A 17021-nucleotide genomic window follows, 5' to 3' on the forward strand; every position below is an offset into this window, starting at 1 on the left:
TGACAACAAAGAATCCGGTCACCACGATCCAGTTCCGCAGAAGCCAGAAAGGTAAAGAAAGTACGGCACATCTTTTACTGGTTAACATCACAAGTTTTGATTTCCTTATATCCTTACAAAACATGCTTAACATTTTCAGAGCCGAAATGCGTTGTATTGCGTACGTGAAAGGAAAACGTGGAATTATTATTTTACGCTACGTGTGGACATGCAGTGCAGATCTGATATCTAAATACTTCCCAGTCGAAAAAAATGGATTGCCTAGTTGCCTAGTGAGCGATTAACTAGCTAGGCTTTAGACAAAAGCGAAAATAATATTTATTGCAGGAGATGAAAGGGAGAAACAGTAACGGCGTGATCTTTGATTGATTTTTTTATGTTGATGTTTCTTTTCCTTTGAATGTGGTAGTGAGCTTTACTGTATGAAACAAACTGTTGATCCCAGCACAAAGAAGAAGAATTGTTTTAATTCCTGAAAACATGGCTAATTACTGTTTTTTGTTTTTGTTGTTGTAAAATATAGCCATCTGTTTAAATATTTAAAGTCCTGGTTTTGGTCAAGGCACTGAGTGCATTTAAAAACCTTATTGTGTACGTCTTGATTTCACTTGTGAAGTCGAAATATACTGTACAGTAAGCAGGAATTTCCGAGGAATTGTGAATAGCATGTCACCTACAGTAAATGGTTAAATGTAAGCTTATATGTTTTTATGCAATTCTTCACACTGAATCTCATGTGTGATGTTTTTAGAAAGATATTATAAAAATAACTTAGAGTACTACCCGGCGTTGTTCAAGAGTCCGAATTTTTGGTTTGAACTAGTGATTCCTGTATTTGTCGCTTTGAGAAATCCAGCCTTTCACAACTTGGGATTCAGAATTAAAAGTAATGTTCTTATAATGCCATCGGTTCTGTTCCTTATAATGTTGAGATGGTGAAGTGGGCTGAGTTAAACATTTCTGTGAACGCTTTATAGAAATAATGAAGTATAATAAACATTTTTTTTATATAGCGTCTTTAAAAGTGGTTTCTCAAAGCGCTTCATAGAACAGCGACAAAAAAGAAATACACAAAATACACATTGGATAATATACGCATTGAAATGTAACAAAAAGTTGTTTGGTTAAAAACGTACTGCTTCTATTATGTAGATATACCTTAATGATGTATGAAGTAACCTAACAGAAAGTAAATGATCTCCAAAAGCCACTCAGTTGATTCGTCCTAAGCTGAAATCATTTTCTAAGTTAAAAATAAATAAATGCTGATAATTTATACATCAACTTACAACTGTACACAACCTGTACAAGAATGTCAAGGCAGTGTAGCTAGTCAATCTGACAAGTTTCATCATGTACCATGTGTGCTATTCAGACTTAATCCTAAAGACTTGGTCTTTTCCCAAGATTTAAATATTTATAATAATAACTAAGTCAAATGCATCCAATCACAATGTAGAAGATGAAACTGACAGCTTGGAGATTTGTCAATCCGTTGCCCATCTTGAAAAGTCTTTTTGATATTTTCTCTTTTTGTTTTTGACAGTATTATTGGCATGATTTTCAATTAAAATGCATATTCAGTTACACCTTCAGCAGTTTGCTGATCTTTTTAGGGTCCACCTCTAGCAGTTACATGGACTGTACATAACAAACTGATTCTGTCATTGTGCAAAATGTGCTGAGCAAATAAATTCTATATTATTATTGACTTCATATTTATTACTGGTGTTTCATATTTTAGGATGGGGAAAAAGGTGAAAAAGGAAGAAGAACCTCCAGCTAAAGATGTAGTAAGTATATAAAAGACTATAACACCTTCTTGATTTTTACAAAGGTGTGTGCAAACATGGGAATCTAAACTATAATGATTCCTTTTACTTGCTTTTCTAACTATAACTATATTCAAGTTTTTCTTCAAGCAGGGATCTCCCAAGTCCAGCTTTTGAGATACACTCTTTGGGTTTCCATTTCAATTAAGTTCGTAATTACCTCATTGAAAAACATAACTGGACTGATAATTAGGTTAATTAGCCCTTTCGTTGAACAGTTGGACATTTCACATTTCCTATGAATTTTCTAAGTGATTACAAAATGACAACCATTAGAAAGGAACAAATAATAGGTTTATCCCATGCCTAAAGGAGAAGTAAGAAAACACAACGTTTTCGCTTTGGAGCCTTCTTCACACCCGAAGAAGGCCACAGCCGAAACATTGTGTTTTCTTTCTTCTCCTTTCCACACGGAATTAACTTATTACTCTCTCCTTTGCAGCCTATGGATGCTGACGCAGCTCCCCACCTGAACTCCTTCAACCATTAGAAAGGCTTTTCGTGCAGTTATTAGCAGAAATCTGAGTTAAAATAAGAAAGTGAGGGCTCAGCTGGAAAGAATAACAGAAGAGTCTCTGGGCCAAGACTGTGCTTTAAAGATTGTAATGTGCCTTTTTCCACACTTATCAAAGCATTATAAAACAATAATCTGAAACTCAGAAATAAAAGGAAGCAGGCCCAGGTGCCAGAAGAGATTAAGGTACAAACTAAACAGTCTGTCTCATCAATTGAGTAATAATTCCTCAGAATTACAGTGAAACCTACTGTATACAGTGCATTGCCATGTGTATGTCATGCACTAAAGACTGATAAAGGACTCCCGTTCTCTGTATCTGCCAGTTTTAGTCCACACAATAACTAAGCACGTCGATTGCCATAACTCTTACAACTCTTTGAACACTTTAAAAAGACGGTGAAATTAACAAGACACTCAAATTCTGCAGTTTGACAATACTAGGTTTGTGGGACAGCTTGTTTGCTAAAAAAGGAAAGATACCAAAAGACTCAAAGCTGATGTATAAATCTTTTTTTAAACAAATGGACCCTGTCTTGTGAAAGAAGTGAAGCTTTGGGTTATTCTGAATCACTTTATCCCACAGTCTCTAGTGCTTGGCTGAAGGCCAGCTGCGATGCATAATATCCTTTAGCTCTGTCTGCTTTGTACAGTAGGTTATTCTGAGGTACATTTGCAGGAGTTATTTGCATATATATTAGCAATTTAAAACTGTGCCTCTGAATTACACTTGTCACAGGAGGAAAAGAAAAGTTGCCAATGAATGAGAATATGATAACAATTATAAATAACAATTAATATTTCTTAATTATATGGTGCAGAGGGTGCTCAAAAACGTTTAATTACTTTATGACCTTAAGACTGAAAACTAGGGCTAAATCTATGTCTTGTCAAAAGCATTTGCTGCTTCAATAAACATCATTAGCTGCTCTTCTAAATCTGTTTTCATCTCAATGCATCCTTAATTTAAACACCAAAAACACCTTTATGTAGTTTATTGAGAAACCTAAATCAGTGATTCTTAATCTGGGGGCACATCCCCCCCTAGGGGTAGCGAGATGCCCATTCTGGGGGCACGACACAGGTCAGCGTTTTATAGAAGGTGAATCATCGAATACACAAATGAAACACAGGCATGTATAAATGCAACTGCTTTTTTCATCACACCTACAGTGGGTATTTTAAGGTATGCTTAAAAAAGTGTGTAATTTTTCATGTAGTCTTAATTTGACCAAAAAATTAAATTAAATATAATATAAGTATAATTATATCTCTTTCATGCCTAGTTATGATATATCTTTGTTTAATGAACTGACCTTCTTCAATGTTTTTTTGTAAGGGGTGCAAGAACATATTTTGAGACCCACAGGGGTGCAGGCCGCATTAAAGGTTAAGAACTATCAGCCTAATTACATCCACTGACTTCCTGGTTTTCAGCGCTTTTCAGGGGTTTTCCCATAATATAAAGTATATCCTGCTTGGATTTCGACATCTGATTTGAGCATTGCTTACTAAGCAAGTACATCTTCTTGGATGTGCCTCAAATGAAACAGCTAGTTTCGGGTTTAAAATAAGGAAACCATGCAGTACATAAAAACAGGCTTTGCAAAAGGTGAAGAGAAAGCAGGACAGTTGGGAAAAATATAACATTACACATTGCCATGGGTGGCAGCAAGAGTTTAACTGCATTCACAATTGACATTTTTCTTTTAAGTCTTCTCATTCTGGCAATTACATACTTTTGTATGTGGAAAGCTAGAATGCAGGAGTGTGTTCTTGGGGTAGACATCTTTTTGATATTGTGCTCAGCTGCTTTGCCCTTCTTCTACCTGCTGGCTGAATGTTCTATTCTTTAGTTTTAATCTTGCCTGTGTCATCATTTTAGTGATATAAAAGGGCCTTATTCGATGAAAAGTATTAATACTTAATTAATTAAATACAGTATGTATTATACATTAATTAGGAAGTTCATGTGCTATGAGGGATTGATTATTAACCACCCAAGCTGGAGAGGTAATAAATACTCTTCTGCTTTCTACTGTATGTTAGGTTAGTTGTCATTGAACTGTATTTGTAGTTGTCATGTGCATAAACACATGCAATCACCTTTGGTTTCCATTTTGAATATCCTGAGGTTAATACTCTTCATGGTCATGTCATAATTAGCATACAATAGGAACAGCAAAGAGAGCAAAGGAATTTCCATTTTAAAACAGCATTAATCCTTTTATGTCATACTGACATTTTGGAAACAGGAGGCTATAATCTGGATGTCACTTTGTTGCAAATTTAAACGTTGTCCCAACTTGATTTTATTTGACAGTTCGATCCTCTACCCATTGAAAGCAAAAGCGCAGCAACCGTGGTGCTTATGCTGAGCTCTCCAGAGGAAGAGGTTTTAGCCAAAGCGTGTGAAGCTATCCACCGATACGCCGAGAAAGGTTTGTTTAATATAGGCTATGTCTTCTTTCATATAGTTTTTGACTCTGTTCCTGCCTGTTTAGTTGGTGTACAATTATAGAGACAAAATCAGACCCAAGCCTGAACTATTTAGAGACTCAAAGAAAAATAATAATAACCTAATGCAGCTAGTTTAGGTTTAATTTCACTATACATTTTATATAATTATTTTAAAAAAAGTCTAGAATACAGCAGAAGAAGGTCTCCAGTCTTGTGCAGAGATTGGACTAGTCTTAAGATAGTTTAAGATTAGACATTGAAATAGGCATCTGATAGAGTTTAGCACTTTCCTGTCAACTTAGGCTGAGTAAAGATGGGTGTAACATAATGATATTTCCCACCGGTGAGGGCAGCAAGTATACCAAAAGGTTTAGGAACCACAAGTGAGCTCACTCTCTGAGGTGCATGCTCCACTTCTACTTTGAAGGCTGAAGAAACCCTATGGCTGAGACAAAAGGGAAGACCAGGTAGCCCAGTAGGTTCAAGACCATAATTGGACAGACAATGATTTATTGTATCAGCGTTGGGCCAACCCTATAGCTGAGTGGGTTAATGTGAATAGATCCTCCTACACCACACCACTTGTTATCGGGCAATTTCTCACACGGTGCCAGTGTATCTCTAAAGAAATGTTGTCATGAATCAGCACCAAAAGCATACAGCACCTGTGATACACATTATCTTCCTTTAGGTTTGTCAAGAGTAAAACAAGATTTATCGGTCACTAACACTCCATCCTTTTCTCTCAGATGTTCTTTCTGCTGCTGATGTGTTACCTTGAATGGTCTCTGAGCATGATGATCATTTTAAAATGGAATGGCATTCTATAGCCATTTGGCTGATAAGCAAGTTGTTTCTTCCTAGAATTTCTCATTGGTTGCCACTGCAGTCTAAAAATGGTTTCATAGATGGATCAGGTGTGGTGACCCTTTGCCTTCCAGGATGCAATTTGCCCTTCTCTGGATTAGTTTGCTGATTGTTGAAGCAGAACATCTCATTTTATGGGCAATTTCTCTCCCAGAAAGGCCACCTTCAATCGTGCTGGTAGTAACCCTGTAATCACCATTAATCAAGATGGGCAAAGTCTTGTATCTTTCATTGGTCTTGCTTTAGTTAAAATTGTGCCTTTTGAATGATATTTATACAGATTCTCGGCTCATTTGGGCAATTTTAGGCCTGGTGTTTTATGAAATAATATGAGTTGAACTCAGAATTTAGCTATCACAAGGAACATCTTTACACCTCAGTCTCTATACTGATTACACCTAAAATCATATATTATTTACAATTATGTTTTATTATAGCATAGGGTCTACTACAAGATCTGACACAGATTTCAGTCCGTGTCCATGACACTTATATTCAAAATGAACAAATACATTTAAGGCTGAACTTTCACACTGCCTTATCCATGGGCCCTATTCACTCTCAAATGGAAAGGATTCTCTAGTTTGCGAGATTACTTCTGTGCTTGTGCACTTATGCCCTTATATTTTTATTCGATCTTTCTGAAGGTAAAAAGATGAATTAGAAACAGTCCTCGGCCTGTCAGTGTGAAGGCTTGCCGAGTTTGAGGGTGTTGTGAAAGCTTGGCTTGTAAACATCTGTTTTATCCCCCGTAGGAGATGAAAACAAAGGGACTCTTGTTGGACTTGGAGCTGTGGAGCCTTTGGCCAGGCTGATCTCACACGAAGACAAAGTGGTGCGCAGAAATGCCATCATGGCTCTGGGCGTCATGGCTGCTCACAGTAAGGACACACCCATTCCTTTCAAATGCATCAACACTGTTAGGACTGAGCAGGAAGGCATTGAGCTGGGTTGTTGTTTATAAAGAGGAAGCTGATAAACAGACCTACACAGCCGTATCAGAAATTCAACTTTCTATATCCATGAATTTTACATTTCAAATTCAAAACTGATTAAAGGGCTTCAAAGCAACAGGAGAATGGAATTGAAAGGACATCCAATATTACCACAAGGTTAATTTGAGGATTTTTAGATATTCACATTTACTTTTATAACAACATGGCAATAATTGTCTTTTGTAATGAAGAGAATTTAGGTTTGTTGTTTTCAGTAACTCTGGAGGTCCAAGTTTCTAAACACTTTGCTTTTTAGGTTTACAGTGCTATGCTTCTGTTTGTATCATGTAACTAGTTTGTCTTTTTTTGTAGATGATGTTAAACGGCATTTGAAAAAGTTGGATATTATACCATCAGTTATAGGAAGACTACTGCCTGAAGGTATGTTTTTGTTCGGCCACTTTCTTGAAGGTGTATAAGCACCAGGATGCCAGCTTTTATTAATTAGTTATGTTATACATTTCACATTTCAAGACAAAACTCCTATTTCAGTACGCTGACAGAACATAGAACCTAACTACAGTAAATATAATCAGATTCAATGTTTGGAAATGGAAATTGAAGACATATGGAAGAACATGATGCAATTGAATAAAATCCAATGCAGTATTTAGTTAACTAGTAATAATAAATAATGGTAATTAGGAAAGACATTTTTACAGAATAATACTGGGGCCTAGTCCAAGTGTGGCAAACAGCAATCTTTTCTTTATATGTGTAGGATTCTATATATTCTGTCTAAAATAATCGAAATTCTGATGATTAATGTTCCTAAATCCTAGAAATATTGAAGTCTCCCAGCCTTTAATCATATCAGCTCTTAACAGACATTCCAATCATGGGTCAACTGAACAGTTTTTATTCAGGTGTTAGTAATGATACTAATATTACTTCCATGAGAGAGGTGTGTGTAATACATTCAGCAAAACTAAGTATGTAGAACCAAAAACATCTGTTATCATAAAAATATGTGAGATTGCCCCTGCTATTTGTAATAAACGCACATATGTTTTGCGATCCCATAACATGGGTTCCTGATACTTAGTGATTCACCACATTGTTGTGTGAAACAACCCTAGGTACAGAATTCCAGGAATCTGTCCTTAGATAAAACTGCCCACAAAGCAATACACTTAGAGGAAGAAACAGTTCAAAAATCATTGAGGAGTTATTATAAGATGTACACTATATTACTGAATCAAGAGGAATGCTAAAGAGTAATCAAACTATCATTTTATGTATCTGTAGTCTCATTTTCTTTTATGATTGCTGGATTGTTCACTCATTAGTCCGTCATGTGCCTCAGACTGTGCTGTGAAATAATCTGGTTTCATTTAGCTTGATGTGGTGCAAGCTATCATGCTCTGATGTGTTATTGCTTGTGCTTTCCAAAAAGTAGAATACTGAAAGACTCGTTGAACCTTGAATGAGGCTTTTCTTTTCACTACATCAGGTTCATATAACACAATTATTACTTCTCTCCTCTTCCGTTTGGAGCCAAAGAAATTAGTTTCCTATGACTTCATCCATAGGAATGAAATCCTATGGACTTGGCTGTTGTGGGATAGTTGCTGTTTCCTTTTGGAAATACCGGACTGTAAATTACCAATGAAAAGAATTTCAGTTTGTCTTTTAACTAAGCTACAATGCTGCTGCAGTTTACTGGAAGAGAGAAGAAGCACGCTCTGGCAATGCTGTATCTTTTAAGTCATTAAAGCAGTCATGTCCATCCATTCACCAATACTACTCCTATAATGATTATACCTGTGCGCTGCAGTGAATACAGAATGTAGTTTAAACTTCAAACTACAAAGAAGGATTGAAAAAGAAAAGAAAAATCACAGCATCAACATGGGAAAATATGTAAGCAGCTGCAGCTCCAATATTAGTATCTAGGTTTTTATTAAAAATACTATAGGTATTGATTTCTATACCAATTCTGAAACAAATCCAGTAATATTGCAATAATATTTAGTGCTAATAATACTGGATAGCATAACTTAAATTTGAATAGAAAAAAAAATATGAAGTGCTTTATACTTCATAAGCATACTAGGCTATTGATTTGGACATTTGGAAATTGTATTATATTATTAAGGACTTTCAAAATAAATAAATCTGATCTTATTCAAATTTTCATATATATGATTGCACACCCATGAGTTTTAAAATCAACTATTTTTTAACACAGGATTATTTCAGTTTGTTCAGTTTGAAATACATTTCCCGTGTCTGACAGTGGCTGGAAATGTGTCAGAGGTGTCCCCAGGTCTCCTCTGGTTTGCATGCAGCCTACTGAAACCAGTTTCGTGCCACAATACGGAGACAAATTCCCTCGGCCTAACGTGTACTTCAAAGCTAGGAAAAGAAAATGCCAAGTGGAAACATGGCAAAGTACTGTTTTTTTCAACATTTTGAGCTGTGTTAAGCATTCATAAGGGTAGAGAGCAGTGACAGCAGTAAATATGAAGCATCTTTTGCTCGGCTGAGGGATCACTTCTGCACAGTGATACAGTAGCTATCCTTTTAATTAGTATTAGTAACTTACTTCTGATACAAATTTATGATGTGGAATACATGACAATTATTCGACGTTCATATGCCTGTGAAGATTATTGAACACTTATTCATCTTTAAAAAATTTAGATGTTATAGTGAACTTGCTCATGCAGTCACAACAGTGCTCATGTGTACAACAGACTGGTTTTTGAACACACAACGTGCACAGCCTTTGTGATATCAAGACCAATTTTATTTTAACAAGAATCACCGTAACCTTAAAACATTAAGTGTCTGGTGTCTGACATACAGCTTGCAATGAAAAGCAGCATTGGTCTGCTTAGGTGCCAGCTATTCAGATTGATGAGTTACTGAATGCTGGCTGTACCACTACTGCATCAGTGAATTAAAGATACTGATCTACACAAGGAACAGATCACTTACACCTGCAACAAATCCACTAAGATATCATCAGGAGAATGGCAAAATACTTCTGTGGCAGGTGACATTTTATCGAACAGGCATAACACTCTTAAATGAACAGTATCAACATTGTATGTTGACAATATACTGGCTAGAAAGCCAATTAGGTTTTTTAATGCCTACGCAACATTTAACTCTCTTGAAGGTATCACAGTCTGCCATGAATGACCAATTAATTAAATTAATTAACCTATCCATCCATTTTCCAATGGATACTGCTTCCAATGGATACTGCTTCTACTGTATTGCTTTATCTGGAAGGAGCCAGAGCCTAACCTGGCAAGCAGCACGTGCAAGACAAGATCCACTCTGGATGAGACAGCATTCCAACACAGGACACACACACACACACACACACACACACACACACACACACACACACACACACACACACACACACACACACACACACACCAGGGTCAGTTTATACAGAAGCCAGTTAAGCTACCGGAATGTCTTTGGACTGTGGGAGGAAACCAGAGCACCTGGAAGAAACACACGTAAGCACAGAGAGACCGTATAAATCCAATGCAGATACAGTAGCACCCCAGGAATTGAATGCAAGCCCCAGCACTGTGAGGCATCAATGCTTCACTGCGCTACAGTGCCATCCTATTCAAAATATATATACTTTAAAAAAAAAATCAAACATGCATAGATTGCACAATAATTTTTTATGTTCAATATGTGTCTTCTATTATTTTTTTCATAGGGAAAATTCCTTTATTCGAATAAATGACTCACAAAGTTATTAGCAATTTTTATATTATATTACTTAACTTAGCCATTATATTACTCTAAAAGCAGATAATTATAAAGACATACAGTATGTGCTTCCATTCAGTATACAGTACGCATACATACGTTATAGGTTACTTGTTGTTTTTGCTTAATTTATCTTTTTTATGTGCAGCAGCACACAGATGAAATAGTTCTGAAGTGGTTCCTCACTCTTTCCCCATATCTTTCTGTTTTTCATTCTTGTCTCCAGAAGACGTAGTCATCCATGAATTTGCCAGCCTGTGTCTAGCCTACTTGTCTGTTGACTATACTAGCAAAGTTCAAATATTTGATCATGATGGCTTAGATCCCCTTATCCATCTGCTGTCAAGTCCGGATCCTGATGTCAAGAAGAATGCGGTTGAATGCATATACAACCTTGTCCAGGTTGGGTTTACATTTTTTTGAGTCTCTGCTCAAGGGAGTTAAATTTGATATGTTAATTTGAAGTTTCTTTATACTGTATGAACACTACTTGATTTTTAATTTTGCAACGTTTACATTTACAGGATATAAAAATAATTTCACTCTAATAAAAATAAAGGAGCATATGATACAATTACCAGGTGTATGGAACGATCAGCAAGAGCATTAAATGAATTGTACATGCCTATATATTATTTGATGCCCTTTTAAAATGTAATCTAAAATTATTTATTTTATTGTTTTATAGTTTTACTTTGGTTGGTCATTGCTTAACTAAATATTCCTTCAGAAAAAAAGTACTTACTTAGAAGACATATATTTGAAAGAATTTATTTCATAATACTGTATTTACAGAAATGTAGTAAGAGACTTTAAAAATACAACAAATGTTCCCAATTGTCATTTGTTTATTTTTAATGCATTTCAGCACATAACAGCTATTGAACACTAAATTCCCAGTGAATAACTTCAGTTAGCGGAGTGTTTTACTGTTAAATGAAGCTAACTTACTGTTCTTGTTAACATCCTAACTGTTGTTACAGAAGCAATTTTTTCTGGTTAGAATGGTTGGAAAGGAAACAATGATTTCAGTAGGCTCCAAGGAGCATAGTCTAAAACAACATAAAAAGCACACATGCAATTAAGGGAAAAGCATCTATCCATCCCCATTACCAGAAAGCCATTTATCCATGGTATGAGTTCCAGTAGCTCAGACCCTATCCCAGAACCAAAGAGCAGAATGTAGGACTACATCCTGGTCTGAATGCCAGTTCTTTGCAGGGCACACACACCTAAGCACACAGAGACCAGTTTAACAAGCAGCATATCTTCGGGAGGTATGAGGGAGCCAGCACACCTATAGAAAACCCATATGGACACAGGCAGAACCTATTAATTACAAACAGAAGACCCCCCCCCCCCCCCCGTCTGGAATTAAGCCAAAGTGTTTTTCTCCTGTTTGCCACTTTTAATCACTTGTTTATTTTGTACTTATAGGATTTTCCAAGTCGCTCTGCAGTCCGTGAGTTGAATGGGATCCCCCCTTTGCTGGAGCTGCTGAAGTCCGAATTCCCCATCATTCAGCAGCTGACTCTGACAACTCTAGCGCTGATCACCAATGATGGAGAAAACAGAGTAGCTCTGCGAGAAAACCAGGGGTTGGAGAGACTTCTTGAATTTCTTGGAGCAAAAGTAAAAAAAAACAACTCTCTCTATATATTTTACTGCTTTTATTGCAAACCTTAAACATTTATTTTGAAATTCATTTTGATTTTGCTGATTTTAGCTGCTGGAAATTGAATTATTAAGCTGCATCTCATTATTCTTCATGGCATGCCAATTTGATGATGTTGAAGTGAGCTTAAATATTTTGTGTCTCTTTATTCTTTGAGGAAAGTTGTTCTCACTGGAAGGACTGATTAACACCATAAAAAAATTAAAAGAAATTAATGAATCTGATGGCATTTGATGAACTTAAATGAACTTGGATATTTTTCAAATGAGAATATAAGTAAACGTATTTGTTATTCAAATTTATTTTGTCAACGAAAGACATTGAAACGCAAAGTGAATACGACTAAATTTCCAAAGTCGGTCTCGTTCATAAAATTCTGTTGAGGATGGCTTTTGATTTCTAACCATAATGTGAACCTTAAAAGGTTAATCCTTATCTAAAAAACATGCAAAACGTATGCCGAAATAGATCACAGTTTAACCCCTAAAGCAACGTTTGTTCTGCAATGATTTATCGGTAATTTGTGTTTTGTTCTGAGATAAAGGTACTGTACATAAAATAGAAAAAAAACATAGTCTTTTGATTATTTTATAAATAGTATAACTACTGTACATACCTGTAACTATACAAGTATAGCTATTTTATACTATATATATATTTGACTATATTAACTATATGTATTTGATAAATTAAGGAAATTCCACATATAGTAAAAGTTTTCTGGGAAATAAAGTGGTTTTTAGCAAGAGTAATACTGTACTGCATATGTTAGAGGGGTTTAAGAAAGTAAAGATGAATAGTTCAGACAATGAAAGCTGTGGCTATACAAAGTAAATCAACTGGGGTTAAGAGCTGGTAAATGTCCAGGAAACAGCAAATGCTGATTAAGCAAGAAATTTCTAACAATATTAAAGTAATTAATTGGGACCCTCAGGGAACTGTTTTAGAGGCTCTGATCTTGCTGCTCTTGCTGATGTAAATTGATGATCTTGACTGTTAATTAAAGGGAATTTCCAAAGCCAAAAGAGCAGGAGATGGAGATTTGAAAAAAAACACTATGTATATATGTATATACAATCTCAAAAAATGCAAAATTTTTCAGAAACAATTCTGAATAGGGGAGACACCTCATAAGTGATTTTTAATCTGGACAAATACAACATGAAGTTGGCTGGATTCTATAGCATAAATATTGAACACCTGCTACTACACTAAAAGCAAAGGTGTTTAAGCTGACACATCATTGCTTTTCTCCAGACAATGGAAAAGAGAAATAAAAAGACAAGAAAAATGCTGTGGGTTTATCCTTAAAAATACCAAATCTAAATTAAAATGGAGTGAAGTTAAAAATGAATGAAGTATAATGACCTCCAAATGTAATTATTGTATTATTTTTATTAATAACAACAATGAATATGCCTTGGGTTTTTTTCTGCTCCACAGGAATTTAGTGACCTGCATGTGGAAGCCCTTCAGGTGATTTCAAATTGCCTTGAAGACAAGGAGGCTATGCATCTCATTCAGGAGACTGGGGGTTTAGATAAACTCCTCCAATTTGCTGAAACAGCTACCCTTCCAGAGGTTCAGATGAATGCAACAAAAGCTATTTCAAGGGCAGCGCAGGACAGTATGTCACTTTTTGTGTCTATGTCAGGAATTATATAATTCACTTAGGGTCCTGCTTTCAAAACACTAAGGTAATAAATACATAATTTCTTCCCATGGGGATTTAAGAAGTGTTTCAGATGTTGATCCCTTAGTATTTGTGTTTCTCTTTGTGACTGTAAAATTAGTAATGCATCACCCATCCATAGTCAAAACCAAACCAAGGACATACTGTATGGATCAGTAAGTCTTACTTCTATTACATGTAAGCTTATGGACACAATTCATAGAACTAATTTGTATGACAATGACAACAAGAGTCTGAGAATAGTTATCATGCATTTAGAAAAGGTAGATTTTGGCAACTAAATTGCCAGAGTTCTTTCAACATTTTGAAACAAACAAGAGATAATAGATAGAAACTGAGAATATGATATGGAAAATGTAGATGTTTTAAGGTTTTTGATAAAGGTCCTCATAAAAGATTAATTGTCAAATTACAGGTGATAGGCATCCAAGGAAATGCATGCATTTGAATCAGGAAGAGGTTAATTGATACAGAAAACAAAGAGAACAAGATAAGAGTATATATTTGAATGCTAAAATGAGGGTGAAATTCCACAATGATCTGCAGAAGAGTCACTGCTCTTGAATATACTGTATGTATCAATGATCTAGGTTCTGGCATAGAAAAGATATTCAAAATTAGGAAAATACCTGGCTGATGACATTTAATGTAGACTAATGCTGTATGTTACAGTATATGCAGGTAGAAAAAACATGAATATAAAAATGAAATAAAAAACAATGAGCTTGAAAAGGCAACCTATGAAAAATAATGCAAATTCTGTGGGCTTAATACAAAGGCTAGAAAGAGCTAAAATAAGAGAACAAAAAATGGTTCCTGGTTGTATATGAATAGGTGAAGAGAGTTAAATCTGTTAGGTCCAGAACAAAGATATATCAAGTATATAATATTCTAGCTGGTTTCTAGCTTCAATATACCCCATCCATGAAAAGATTATCTAGAATTCAGTTTTGTTTTCCTTTTTCTCTACCAGTAATTGGTATCATTACTATGTGAATACTCCAATGTTTTCTACAGTTTGTACTGAATGTCTGAGTAGGCTTAATCCAAGTCCCGGCAAGCAATGGGCACAAAGCAGGATACACCTTGGATGGGACACCAGTCCAAATACAGACACAAACACACACACTCACACCAGAGCCAATTTTCCCAGAAGCCAATTAACTTACGAGCTCTGTTTTTTTTCCCAGCTTTGCTCTGATGCAGTTTAAAATGTTTTTGAAAGGTGAAAACAGGAAGATTTTGCACGAACATGATGTTGAGAAAACCCTGGTTTCCCTGCTAGCGGTGGATCACGACGGGGTGAGAATCGCTGCCTGTCTGGCTATTGCTGTCATGTGTGACCTTTTGGCCAGCAAGGATTCCTTCAGAAACCACGGTAAGACAATGACAGCAAAACTGAATCATGAGTCACTGACACTCTTCAGCGGGCTCTTGCTTGACACTGTCTGTATGCCACAGGTCAGTTTAACATATCTATTTGTCTGTTGTATATACAGGATCTCTTTATTTCATAGATATCATATCTATAAGAGTCTATTTAATAATAACTTATTAAGGCCATAATCTAACAAACCATCTATGACAAATACATCTCAGTCTTTCTTATCTTTTCTTCCTAATTTCCAATGTCATAAATGATCTTTCCAGTCCTATTCCAGTACTATTAAGTGTCTGTTTAGATATCCATCTTCTAGCCAGGTAGGAGAGACCAGATAAGCATGAACTTCTTCTCCATTCATTGCCTTGATTACGGGTTTACCCGAGTCTCTTATAAACTCGAGAAGATCAAAGCCCGGAGTATCTGTATGTGCTCTGTTTTTTCTGCATTTTTAATCAGCATCAGGGATAGCCCTGCAGAATTAACAGCCCCCAAAAGAGCAGCCTTGTAAAGATAGTCATTGAGCTCTTTTGTCTTCCAGAAGGAGTTCGGCCTGTGGTTCAGTTGCTCAGCAGTGAGAACGGAGAAGTCAAAGAAGCTGCTGCCTTGGCGCTGTCAAAACTGACACAGTCCAATCAGCTGAATGCTTAGTAGGTGTCAGTGCATGCTGGTCTTTTCCGAAACCCTGGAAGCGCTTTGCTGCTTGACTATGGCGACCGATAACGTTTTCTGCATTTGTGATAATTGAAACTCTTTAAAGGTAGAGGCGTTTTGCTGTTTTTTTCAGGACTCGGGTACTTTGGCTCGGTCGAGGCTTTCAAATTTTAAGATAAATCGAAACACTCCACGTGCAGGGAGCTGCAAATATAATCGGGCGAGGAGATATTTATGCTGGTGTGCCATGAACGTTTTGGACAATGCAAGGACATTGTAGATATTGAGTTTTCTGAGAGGGCAGTTAAGCACATCCAAGACTCTAACCTATCTGGCAAGCCCATCCTTGGTGTGAGGTTAAAGCTTTTGAGTTCCTGAGACGTAGTTGATATGTCAGCAGTGATGTGTGCTTTTGAGTTGCATTCTGGGGTGCCAACACTGCCGCATCTGTCGGTTTTCCATCCACACAATCAATCGACCAACCCACCGAGCGCCTTAACTCCTCTGAGACAGGCGCCCCCCGTCTGCTTGTGTTTCTCTCGCCTGCCGTGTCACAGCGCCGTGTTTGAAGCCGAGGGCGAGGAGCCGCTGGTGCAGCAGCTGTCGGACGCGAGGGACGGGGCCGTGGCCTACGCGGCCGCCGTGCTGACCAACATGGCGGCTCAGGAGACGCTGCGCCCCGGCATTCTGGCTCACAGGGTCACGCCGGCTCTGGCGGAGGCGCTGCAGTCCGGCAACAGCCTCGTGCTGAGCAGAGCCGCCCTGGCGGTGGCGGCTCTCGCCTGCGATTCGGAGGGACGAGCCGAGGTGAGGGAAACAGATCCGAGCGGAATAAATCTGCTTTTGCCAGCTCAGCTGCAGGGGGTCGATCACACTGGCCGTGAACCTCCTTTACACGAGCCGTGCCTCTAATCACGCCAACAAGATCGGACTCCTCTAATCCAGCTCAGAATTTTTCAGCTCCTCTGTTCTGGAAACGCAAACTGAGCCGGCAGTACGTATATATACAGTATACACTGATGGAAAGAAGAAATGCAACACCTCCTCCTCCACACTCTGGCCCTCCCATCTGTGTGGGACAGGCTGGAGAGTGACTCACCCGTGAAGAGGACCTGAGGCCACTGCTGACCAGTCCATCGCAGCCTCTGTCTGGTCCAAGCCAGTCGGGTGTGACGTTGCTGCTGGAAATGGTGTTAATGGGAA

General features: G+C 37.3%; 1 protein-coding gene across 4 annotated transcripts in view; it reads left to right on the forward strand.

Moving 5' to 3' along the window:
- Nucleotides 1-17021, forward strand: part of armc3 (armadillo repeat containing 3) — a 26714-nt gene continuing 9693 nt past the window's right edge. Inside the window, exons 1-11 of one of the 4 annotated variants that reach the window (XM_088643687.1) lie at nt 1-60; nt 1745-1793; nt 4670-4787; nt 6429-6554; nt 6981-7049; nt 10642-10817; nt 11853-12047; nt 13534-13717; nt 15009-15161; nt 15706-15814; nt 16376-16625. In XM_088643687.1, coding sequence (XP_088499813.1) covers nt 1746-1793; nt 4670-4787; nt 6429-6554; nt 6981-7049; nt 10642-10817; nt 11853-12047; nt 13534-13717; nt 15009-15161; nt 15706-15814; nt 16376-16625 — 1428 coding nt within the window. In that variant the 5' untranslated portion in view covers nt 1-60; nt 1745. Of the gene's footprint in view, nt 61-103; nt 679-1744; nt 1794-4669; nt 4788-6428; nt 6555-6980; nt 7050-10641; nt 10818-11852; nt 12048-13533; nt 13718-15008; nt 15162-15705; nt 15815-16375; nt 16626-17021 lie in introns of those variants that run through there. The other 3 variants (XM_088643686.1, XM_088643689.1, XM_088643688.1) reach the window with 3 other exon arrangements.

The sequence above is a fragment of the Lepisosteus platostomus genome, chromosome 8, assembly GCF_059453375.1.
Source record: "Lepisosteus platostomus isolate fLepPlt1 chromosome 8, fLepPlt1.hap1, whole genome shotgun sequence".
In the NCBI taxonomy this organism is placed as follows: domain Eukaryota; kingdom Metazoa; phylum Chordata; class Actinopteri; order Semionotiformes; family Lepisosteidae; genus Lepisosteus; species Lepisosteus platostomus.